Genomic DNA, 12,046 nt, shown 5'->3' on the forward strand with positions numbered 1-12,046 from the left:
ATACATGTGAATTTATTTGGGGTAGATACCTGGAACTACTTAGTGGTGCTGCTGTTATGTTATGTTGTGTTGTGTTATGTTATGTTATGTTATGTTATGTTATGTTATGTTATGTTATGTTATGTTATGTTATTTTTAGATGGAGTCTTGCTCTGTTGCCAGGCTGGAGTTCAGTGGTGTGATCTCAGCTCACTGCAACTTCCGCCTCCCAGGTTCTAGCGATTCTCCTGCCTCAGCCTCCCGAGTAGCTGGGACTACAGGTGCACATGACGATGCCCAGCTAAGTTTTGCATTTTTGGTAGAGACGGGTTTTCACCATGTTGGCCAGGATGGTCTCGATCTCTTGATCTTGTGATCTGCCCGCCTTGGCCTCCCAAAGTGCTGGGATTATAGGCATGAGCCACTGCACCCAGCAGTACTGCATTCATTTTAGAAAAATTAGTACTAATATAGTCTTCAACTTTATTAGATCCAGTTCTCTGAAGTGATTGTCCACACACCAGCATTTCATGAGAGTTCTCTTTGCTCTGTATCTTTTCCTCTTCTTGGATCTTGACAGACTTTCACTTTTTTTGTCTAGCAGGTATGAAATTTCATTGAGGTCTTAGCTCATGGTTCCTAGATTACAGTTGAGGGTGTACACATTTCTTATGTTTATTGCCCATTTGGGTTTCCTCTATATATTTCTTATTCGTATTTTTTTTTTCCAATTGTTTTTTTACTTTTTCTTTTTTCCTTTGTTCTTAAAAAGTTTAGGGCTGGGTGCTGTAGCTCACACCTGTAATCCCAGCACTTTGGGAGGCCAAGGTGGGCACATCACTTGAGGTCAGGAGTTCGAGACCAGCCTGGCCAACATGGCGAAACCCCGCCTCTACTAAAAATACAAAAATTCGCCGGGTGTGGTGGTGGGCGCCTGTAATCCCAGCTACTCGGGGGGCTGAGGCACAAGAATCGCTTGAACTTAGGAGGCGGAGGTTGCAATGAGCCGAGATTGTTCCACTGCACTCCAGCCTGGTCAACAGAGAGAGACTTCATCTCAAAAAAAAAATATATATATATATATATATATCTTCTTCCTCTTATTTTTATGTATTTCTTCATTCTTGACATTAGTCCTTTATTGGGTTTGTAGGTTACAAATGTCTTTATCTATCCTGTGGCTTGTCTTTTAGTCACTCATTTTTCCACTCAATCTTTTTATCTTTTTTGTTTGTTTTTCTGAGATAGGGTCTTGCTCTGTTGTTCAGGCTGGAGTGCAGTGGCACGATCATGGCTCACTGCAGCCTCGAACCCCTTGGGCTCAGGTGATCCTCCTGCCTCAGCCTCCTGAGTGGCTGGGACAGCAGCCACCATGTCTGGCTAATTTTTATATTTTTTTGCAGAGATGGGTGTCTCATAATATTGCCCAGGCTGGTCTCGAACTCCTGGGCTCAAGTGATCCTCCTGTCTTGTCCTTCCGAAGTGCTAGGATTACAGATGTGAGGCACTGCACCCAATCTTTTTATCTTTGAAAATGGTCTTGTCTCATGTGATTCTTCTTCAAATAATTCAAAGTCTTATTGTTGTTATTGCAGATTTTACACCTGGTGACTAATGTGCATACATCCTGTTGTGTTATTTTTTGTAGTGGGTCAACAACCTGGAGGTTGATAGCAGATATAATTCGTGGCCTTCTAGTTTACAAGAGTTGCTTCGACCCACCTTTCCTGGTGTTATTCGGCAGATCAGGAAAAACTTACATAATATGGTAAGTAACTCTTATCGTCTGCCTGTGAATTCTGTTTCTCTCTTGGCCTAGTCCCTCTTTTTTTGTCGTGTAGAATGGTCACGTCTCGCCTTTACTAGCTGCTTCCTCCCCCACCCTCCACCAAATACTCTCCCTGTTCACACTGGGAGGGCTTTGTAGTGTACTGGCCTCTTGTGGGGCTGTGGGACGTAACAGGAGCGTTACAGCCCCCCTCAGAGTGTGGGGAAATGCTCATTTTTAACATGAAGGTTTAGACTGTTGTTTTAGTCTTTTAATTTGTTTTTAATTTTAAAACACTTTTTAGTTTTTAATTTTTATTTTTTCTAATCAGCTTTTCCAGATTGAGTAAGTTTTCATACTCTTCACACCATTCAGTGATGTGTTTGTTTTTAAGACTTTATATTTTTTAGAGCAGTTTTAGGTTCGTAGCAATACAGTTTTATTAGTTTTAAGATAGCTCTTTTTTTACGTAAGAAGGTGCATATTGCTGCTGTTTTTCTTTAATATCGTAATCCCTAAAATTTAGCAGTTTCATTTATTCTCTTAAGTAAGGCTGTTTGCCAACTCCTACTTGTTATTCCTTCTTGCGCTGCTTTAGAGAGAGAGAAAGAGGGTTCTTAACTGGCCCACTTTTTCCCTCTCATTTCTTCCCCTTCCCTCACATAGCTGGGAAAGAGATAGTGGTAGGGTTAGTGCCAAGGTTGGCCTCCTCAGAACTTGCAGGGAAAATTGCCCTCTCTACCTTTCTTCTTCTCTCTTTTTTTTTCCCCAGAAAGAGTCTCGCTCTGTTGCCCAGGCTGGAGTGCAGTGGCAGGATCTTGGCTCACTGCAACCTCTGTCCCCCCAGGTTCAAGCGATTCTCCTGCCTCACCTCCCAAGTAGTAGGAATTACAGGCACATGCCACCACACCTGGCTGATTTTTGTATTTTTAGTAGAGACAGGGTTTCAATACATTGGCGGGGCTGGTTTCAAACTCCTGAACTCAGGTGATCCACCTGCCTTGGCCTCCCAAAGTGCTGGGATTACAGGTGTGAGCCACCACACCTGGCCACTTTTCTGTCTCTTGAAACCACTTCTTTCCTTTCTGGTCAGAATTTAAATCTCGTTCTGTTTTACCATATGCCTAAACTTTATTAAGTGAGAGAATATGTCTGAGTTGCTTAGCACCTAATACGTGTTTATGTGCTTACCTGACAGCTGTGACTGTGGTCTAAGAATTAGGTTCTAAGTGAATTCTTAATTCAGAGATCCTCAGAAATGAATATACAAAAAGGCAGGCTCCATTTTTTAAGGTGAGAGAGTTGCTAAACTTGGTTTTTGTTTGGTGTAGTAGAAGAACCAGCATCAGCACTCTGGAGTACAGTTCCCTTGTTATCAGCCTAAGTCCGTGAGAAAATCACCTAGCCCTTCAGCACCACATGTTTTGAACTTAGAGGGAGGTAGCTGCTGTTTGTATAATTCATCTTTTATGTGGTTCAACCGTAGCTCGAAAAAGGTTGACTTCATGTACAGTGACTCATAACATTTTTCTCAGCCCACGGATACTCGAATAAAAGTCATTTCATGTGTTCTTTTCCCTTTCTTCAACAGGTTTTCATAGTTGATCCTGCACATGAGACCACAGCAGAGTTGATTAATATAGCCGAGATGTTCCTTAGTAATCATATACCACTAAGGTAACACTGGTATTGATTTGATGATATATCTAATTTAGCTGAGGTTTTATTTGTCATTTTTAAATGCAAGTGTGGTGCTACTGAGTTGTAGGATAATTAATAGTGCACATCACTAATGGCAATTTTATCTTCTGGTCAGTATGAAGCCAGTGTCTTTTGGGACTGAGAATTTGCTTCTCAATGAATAGAAGCTTACCACCATTGAATTATCAATAAATAGCCCATGTAAAAGTAGTTTCTGGCTGCAGCTTGCTTCCCAATGGAAGGGAATTTTCCTAGGTGAGTGTCCACATCACAAAACCTATTTCCACTTTCAGCAGAGGTACAGAGCATTGCCAATAACTTGTTAGCCTGTCAAGGACTAAACATATACACAACCTTTTGTAGATGCGAACAGTAACAGTTACTTCTCTTGTGTTGCCAGACCTGCCAACAGGGTGCAGAATGATTGGATTTCCACTGTCCTTTTAAGAACAGTTTATTTTTATTTTTTATTTTTTTATTTTTTAAAGGTTTTACATATAAATGCTAAGGTATTTTCACCTACATTCTGAATAATTCTGGTAATTTTACATGTTGGTGAAATTTTAATTCTTAGAAAATGTGAAAATAAGAAAACAACTCTTTATTCAATAAATATTACTATGTGTTCCATGATTACTACTGGGCTAAATGCTATAAATATATATGCCTTATTCTACCTTCTTGGAAAAGATCCTCTGTATGCTTTCAAACCCTTTAGGGAGATACGTGATCAACCGCTAGGTTATATCCTACTGGTTAGTTATAAGTGCATTAGAATTTCAGAGAAACAAAAAAATCATTGAGATATTTGGGAAGCACAAAGCTTTATGGAGAAGCTGGATTTCAGATAGGCTTTGAGGAAAACAGAGGGTTCTGATAGTTGGAAATGCAGATATTTTGAGTTTGATGACATTTTTCTTTTTTTTTTTTTTTTTTTTTTTAGGCGGAGTCTGGCTCTGTCACCAGGCTGGAGTTCAGTGGTGCAATCTCAGCTCACTGCAACTTCCGCCTCCCAGGTTCAAGCGATTCTCCTGCCTCAGCCTCCGAGTAGCTGGGACTACAGGCGCCGCCACCACGCCCGGCTAATTTTTTTGTATTTTTAGTAGAGACGGGGTTTCACTGTGTTAGCCAGGATGGTCTCGATCTCCTGACCTCGTGATCCGCCCGTCTCGGCCTCCCAAAGTGCTGGGATTACAGGCTTGAGCCACCGCGCCCGGCCGACATTTTTCATATAAAGCATGATACATCTGGTTAGATGGAAGAACCTATTACTGGATCACAACCAGAGCTATGTTTTGATTAAAAGAGGAATATAAGAACACAGAAGAAGTTGGGTCGTGGTCGACAGTTGGCACTAACACAGTATTTCTTGAGTTGAGGAATGAGAAGAGGGCATGTGGTCTTCAGATTGCAAAGGCAGATGCGAAGAAGACACTTGAACTCCTAGGCACCTGAGAGATTGTGAATAGCTGGAGAGAGCCGGGTGTGCAGGCTCCTCTTTCCTTCTTTGTAGGAGCTCATGTGGTCCTGCAAGTTGACTACTAAATATTGATACATTATTATTAACTAAACTCTGTAGTTTACATTAAGATTTGTTATTTGTGTTGATGACACAAATGTATGATGTCAAGTATTCATATTACAATACAGTTTAATACAGATTAGTTTCACTGCCCTAAAAATCTCCTGTGCTTCGGTTGTTTATCTCTTCCTCCCTTCCCCTAAGTCTTTGGCAACTACTGGTCTTTTTACTGTCTTCATAGTTTTGCATTTTCCAGAACGTTCTAGGTTGCAATCATACGGCATGTAGCCTATTCAGATTGGTGTCTTTCACTGAGCAATGTGCATTTAAGCTTCTTCCTCTGTGTCTTCTCATGGCTTGATAGCTCATTTCTTTTTATCACTGGATAATAGTCATTATATGGATGTCCCCCATTTATTTATCTATTCACTTAATTGAAAGATACCTTGGTTGCCTACAAGTTTTGGCGGTTATGAATAAACCTGCTGTAAACATCTGGGCGCAGGTATTTGTGTGGACATGTCTTCAGCTTCTTTGGGTAAATACCGAGGAGCGTGATTGCTCTATTGTGTTAAGAGCATGCTTAGTTTTGTAAGAAACTGACGAACTGTGTTCCAAAGTAGTGGCACCATTTTGCATTTCCACCAGCAGTGAATGAGAGATCCTGTTGCTCCACAGCCTTGCAAGCATTTGGTTTTGCCAGTATTTAGGATTTTGGTCATTCTGATAGGTGTGTGGTGGTATGTCATTGTAGTTTAATTTGCCGTGCTCCACAGCCTTGCAAGCATTTGGTTTTGCCAGCATTTAGGATTTTGGTCATTCTGATAGGTGTGTGGTGGTATGTCGTTGTAGTTTAATTTGCTGTTCCCTAATGATATATGATGCTCAAGATCTACTTATATTTATCATCTGTCTGTATATCTTGTTTGGTGAAGTGTCTGTTCAGATCTTTTGTCCTTTTTTTTTTTTCCCCTGCCCTTTTGTCTGTTTCTAAAACTTTGGTTGTTTTCTTATTGTTGAGTTTTAAGCGTTCTTTGTAGGCCGGGTGCAATGGCTCACGCCTATAATCCCAGGACTTTGGGAGGCCAAAGTGGGAGGATCGCTTGAGGCCACAATTTGAGATCACTGTGGGCAACATGGGGAGACCTCCATCTCTACAAAGACTTAAGAAAGAGTAGCCATGTGTGGTGGCACACACCTGTAGTCCCAGCTACTTGGGAGGCTGAAGTGGAGGATTGTTTGAGCCCAGAGGTTTGAGGCTGCAGTGAGCTGATCGTACCACTGCACTCTGGCCTTGGCAACAGAGCAAGAACCTGTTGAAAAACAAACAAGAAGAGTTGCATATTTTGTTTACCTGTCCTCTATCAGATGGTGGTTTTGCAAGGATTTTCTGCCACTCTATGGTTTGTCCTTTCATTCTGTTAATAATATCTTTCACAGGGCAGACATTTTTAATTTTAGTGAAGTCCAAATTAACCAGATGTTGTCTTTCATGGATTGTGCTTTTGGATCTAAAATCATTGCCAAGCTCCATACCACCTAAATTTTCTTCTCTGCTGTCGTCTAGGAATTTTAGTTTTTGTGTTTTACATTTAGACCTGTGATCCACTTTGAATTTTTGTGAAAGATATAAAGTCTGTGTCTAGACTGATTAATTTGTATGTGCATGTCCAGTTGTTCAGCACCATTTATTGCAAAGATGATTCTTTGTCCATTGAACTGCCTTTGCCCCAGTATGGTCAGTGCGATGTCTTTTTTGCCAGCCCATCTATAGATATATAATGGTATGTCTGTGGTTAATTCCTTTATTTTAAAATGTAAAATCTGGTAAACGTTAACCTTGATTATTGCTTTTTGTCGTGGGACAGTTGTAAACCTTTTTCGGCTTTTCTTTTACCAATAATTCTCATACTGCATGTGCTAAATGTCACAATCCCCCCCCTTCTGTTTACTTTGAAAGTGTGAAAATTTTTGTTTCTTCTAATTTTTGTTTAAAAGCAGAAAAAATTTTCTTAAAACTATAGCAACACTCTTCATGTCAGTGAAAGCAATATTTTCATGACGTGGAAATGGCTTGCTTTAAGAGTAAAAAGGCCTAAGCCACATTTGAAAGCCTGCTTTTTTATTAATACTTTGTAAGTGGCCGGGTGGTGGCTTATGCCTGTAATCCTAGCACTTTGGGAGTCCAAGGCTGATGGATCACCTGAGGTCAGGAGTTCGACACCAGCCTGGCCAACATGGTGAAACCCCGTCTCTACTAAAAATACAAAAAATTAGCCGGGAGTAGTGGCCTGTAATCCCAGCTACTTGGGAGGCTGAGGCAGGAGAATCGCTTGAACCTGGGAGATGGAGGTTGCAGTGAGCTGAGATTGCACCATTGCACTCCAGCCTGGGCAACAAGAGTGAAACTCCATCTGAAAAAAAAAAAAACTTTGTAAATCGTGTATGTATACCTTTGCCAATCATGTTAGAGTGGAGTGGGCTGTGAACTGTGCTTTTCTCTCAAAGGGTTTTCCTCTGTTAGCTATAATGTATGAGAAGGGTGCAAGGATGTCATGCTTTTTAGCCGTTTGCATTATTTGACATGTTTCTTTTTCTTCTTTTCCCTTCCCCTCCAGAATTGGTTTTATCTTTGTGGTTAATGACTCTGAAGATGTTGATGGGATGCAAGATGCTGGAGTGGCTGTTCTTAGAGCGTATAATTATGTTGCCCGAGAGGTGGACGATTATCATGCCTTCCAGACTCTGACACAAGTACGTTTTTGTTCAGAATGGCAAATAATTTTTTCAGATCCAACTTACTCTTAATAGCAACGTGTGGCCATTGTAGGCTGGATAGCTGCGGCATCTAGAGCTCAGGGGCGGATCCTGAATTTCAAAGTCATGTCTGCTGCAGTGTGTGGGGATGGATCTGAGGAAGGGCAAAGCAAAGTGGCAGGGATGCCAGTTGATGAGCTGTTGCAGTGATCTCCATGAGAAGTCATGGGGAAGGTAGCAGCAGGGCTGTGGAGAATGAAATGGGTTCAGAAGAAGTCACTCAGAGTAGTAAGTATTTTATACTTTGTTATTTTATTCACTTTGTGCCTAAGGTTTGCTTTTGTTTGTTTGTTTTAATATATCTTCCACAACGGCTACCTTAACATTTTATTTATTTATGTACTTTTTGAGACCAGGTCTTGTGATGTTGCTCAGGCCGGTCTCAAACTCCTGGGCTTAAGGGATCCTCCCATGTCAGTCTCAAATACGTGGGATTACGGCTGGCTGTGCACCACCATGCCCAGAGAATAAGTATTTTAACTCTGCTTTTTAAAGTTTTGATTTATTCATTCATTCCTCTATTTTTTATTGTTATAAGTACATGTGTTTGATTGAGGGGGCCGCAGAAGACAGAGAGATGGTACTGTGTGCCGCTGGTATAGGCTTGGAGGCCGAATGCCACACAGAGACAGACACAGAAACAGTCCAGCACTCAGCAGGGAAGGCTGGGCATTATTCTGAGGCGTGTAACACTTGGTTGGCAGGTGACAGTCAGCAGGGGATCTGGCCTAGGACTGAAGGGGCCCAGGCACCCTGGAGGCTCCCAGATCTCAGGTCCCGGGTGGCATCCGCTGTGGCGCCTGGGCTCAGCTCACATTATTCAGGGACTTGCAGACAAATGGGGGCGGTACGAAGGCAGCACTGTACACGTCTGAGCAGCTGCACCTGCTCCACCTGCTGCCGTGTCACTTGTTGCTTGGGCTTCTGGAAGTTGGTGCTCAGGTTTTTGCTGCAGAGCATGAAGCCAGTCTGGCTGCTGGGATAGGTGGGTACAGTGCAGTAGGCGTGTGCCACCATGGGGAAGAGTAACTGGCAGAACCACCGTGTCTCCTTGATGAGGTCCAGGTGCAGCCACTGGTCCTTGCCCTGGCAGCAGAGAATGCTGTCCTCATTGAGGGCCATCTTCATGAGTGGTAATAGGATTCCTTGAAGAGGCTTTCATGGATCCCAGGAGTCAGTGATCATATTGAAGGCATCCTGGTTCTGTTTCATGAAATCAAAATTGTCACCCATATGCAGGGTCAGCTTAGCGCTAGAGGAGCCAATGGCCATACCCGGCAGGAATTTCTTAAGAGACCTGAATACCATCCTCTTCAGCCTGTCATTGGACCACAGACTCCACAGAGGGGTGCTTCACCACCTTGTGCAGGATGCTGTCTCTGTCCCCGATGATCAGCACCTTTTGTGGGATGGGGTGGTTGCAGAGTGGCAGGTTGATTCTCATCTAGTAGAGAACTTACCCCTGTCCATGCAGGGGATGATGCCATCCAACACCAGCACACTGCTGTGGGTCTTGCTGTGGGAAACAAGGATGTCCTGGACGCGTGAGTGCTGGCAGTGGAGCAGCTGCTCCATCTGTAGGAACAAGGCTTCCTTGGGCCTCAGGCTGCAGGTCTCATGGAACCAGCCCTCCTAAATGGCAGCGTGACCACTGAAGCCGGGCTCCATGTCTTTTGGGTCCTGTGGCCTGAGACTGCAGGCTGTGCAGAGCCACAGCACAACAGGACCAGCTACACCCACCACCCGCTGTTTATTTTATTCTATTAAAAGGGTTGTTGTAGAGACAGGATCTCACTGTTGGCCAGGCTGGAGTACGGCAGCGCAGTCAGGGCTCACTCCCGGCCCTAGGTGATCCTGCCGCCTCAGCTTGCTGGAATAGCTGAGACTACGGGCACGCATCACCATACCCAGCTAATTTTGTTGTTGTGGTTTTTAATTTTTGCTGGGGATGATATCTCACTGTGTTTGCCAGGCTGGCCTCGAATTCCTGAGCTTAAGCAATCTTACTGCCTTGGCCTCCCAAAGTGATGGGATTTTCGGTGTGAGCCACTGGTGCTTGGCTGCTGTTTTTTTATTTCAGAAGTGAAGTAATACTGCTCACTGTAAAAACAGTTCAGGCCGGGCGCAGTGGCTCACACCTGTAATCCCAGCACTTTGGGAGGCCGAGGGAGGCAGATCACCTGAGGTCAGGAGTTTGAGACCAGCCTGGCCAACATGGTGACACCCTGTCTCTACTAAAAATACAAAAATTGGCCATGCCTGGTGGCTCATGCCTGTAATTCCAGCACTTTGGGAGGCTGAGGTGGGTGGATCACTTGAGGTCAAGAGTTCAAGACCAGCCTGGCCAACATGGGGAAACCTCATCTTTACTAAAAATACAAAAATTGGGCCGGGCGCGATGGCTCACGCCTGTAATCCCGGCACTTTGGGAGGCCAAGGCGGGCGCATCACGAGATCAGGAGATAAGAGATCAGACCATCCTGGCTTTAACACGGTGAAACCCAATCTCTACTAAAAATAAAAAAAATTAAATGGGCGTGGTGGTGGCGGATGCCTGTAGTCCCAGCTACTGGGGAGACTGAGGCAGGAGAATGGCATGAACCCAGGAGGCAGAGACTACAGTGAGCCGAGATAGCGCCACTGCACTCCAGCCTGGGCAACGGAGTGAGACTCCATCTCAAACAACAAAACAAAACAAAAATTAGCCAGATGGTGGCAGGCACCTGTAATCCCAGCTACTTGGGAGGCTGAGGCTGGAGAGTCTCTTGAACCCGGGAGGCGGAGGTTGCAGTGAGCCAAGATCGTGCCACTGCGCTCCAGCCTGAGTGATGAGTGAAACTCTGTCTCAAAAAAAAAAAAAAAAAAAAATTCCAATAAATAATATTCGTGTCGATTTCGATTTCTCCGTCTCTCCCCTCTCCCTTTCCTCATCCCTGCTAAACATCATGGACATAGTTTTTATTTCAATGACTACTTTTAAGTGTTCAGATTTCTCTATTTCTCTTTCTCTCTCTTTTTTTTTTTTTTTTTTTTTTGAGACAGTCTCTCTCCATCATCTAGGCTGGAGTGAGGTTGTGTGATCTTGGCCCACAGCAACCTCTGCCTCCTGGGTTTAAGGGATTCGCCTGCCGCAGCCTCCTGAGTAGCTGGAATTACAGGCGTGCACTACCACGGCAGGCTAATTTTTGTATTTTTAGTAGGGTTTCAACATGTTGGCCAAGCTGTTCTCGAGCTCCTGACCTCAAGTGATTGACCCTCCTCACCCTCCCAAAGTGCTGGGATTACAGGTGTGAGCCACCATGCCTGCCTGGCCTATTTAGATTTTTCTTAACGTATTTTTTCGTTTGAGACTTAACATGACTGAGCTGATTCCAGCCGGGCACGGTGGCTCACGCCTATAATCCCAGCACTTTGGGAGGCTGAGGAGGGCGGATCACAAGGTCAGAAGTTCAAGACTAGCCTGGTCAGTATGGTGAAACCCCGTCTCTACTAAAAATACAAAAATTGGCCATGCCTGGTGGCTCATGCCTGTAATTCCAGCACTTTGGGAGGCTGAGGTGGGTGGATCACTTGAGGTCAAGAGTTCAAGACCAGCCTGGCCAACATGGGGAAACCTCATCTTTACTAAAAATACAAAAATTGGGCCGGGCGCGATGGCTCACGCCTGTAATCCCGGCACTTTGGGAGGCCAAGGCGGGCGCATCACGAGATCAGGAGATAAGAGATCAGACCATCCTGGCTTTAACACGGTGAAACCCAATCTCTACTAAAAATAAAAAAAATTAAATGGGCGTGGTGGTGGCGGATGCCTGTAGTCCCAGCTACTGGGGAGACTGAGGCAGGAGAATGGCATGAACCCAGGAGGCAGAGACTACAGTGAGCCGAGATAGCGCCACTGCACTCCAGCCTGGGCAACGGAGTGAGACTCCATCTCAAACAACAAAACAAAACAAAAATTAGCCAGATGGTGGCAGGCACCTGTAATCCCAGCTACTTGGGAGGCTGAGGCTGGAGAGTCTCTTGAACCCGGGAGGCGGAGGTTGCAGTGAGCCAAGATCGTGCCACTGCGCTCCAGCCTGAGTGATGAGTGAAACTCTGTCTCAAAAAAAAAAAAAAAAAAAAATTCCAATAAATAATATTCGTGTCGATTTCGATTTCTCCGTCTCTCCCCTCTCCCTTTCCTCATCCCTGCTAAACATCATGGACATAGTTTTTATTTCAATGACTACTTTTAAGTGTTCAGATTTCTCTATTTCTCT

General features: G+C 44.1%; 1 protein-coding gene and 1 pseudogene across 2 annotated transcripts in view; one reads left to right on the forward strand and one right to left on the reverse strand.

The window, feature by feature from the left end:
• Positions 1–12,046, forward strand: part of UGGT1 (UDP-glucose glycoprotein glucosyltransferase 1) — a 108,125-nt gene that overhangs the window by 41,635 nt on the left and 54,444 nt on the right. For both annotated transcript variants that reach the window (XM_011980501.1, XM_011980500.1), the window contains exons 14-16: positions 1,628–1,747; positions 3,339–3,424; positions 7,589–7,724. In XM_011980501.1, coding sequence (XP_011835891.1) covers positions 1,628–1,747; positions 3,339–3,424; positions 7,589–7,724 — 342 coding nt within the window. The remainder of the gene's footprint in view (positions 1–1,627; positions 1,748–3,338; positions 3,425–7,588; positions 7,725–12,046) is intronic.
• Positions 8,594–9,455, reverse strand: LOC105540010 (annotated as a pseudogene).

This window comes from Mandrillus leucophaeus, unplaced genomic scaffold, assembly GCF_000951045.1.
Source record: "Mandrillus leucophaeus isolate KB7577 unplaced genomic scaffold, Mleu.le_1.0 Scaffold213, whole genome shotgun sequence".
NCBI classification, from domain to species: domain Eukaryota; kingdom Metazoa; phylum Chordata; class Mammalia; order Primates; family Cercopithecidae; genus Mandrillus; species Mandrillus leucophaeus.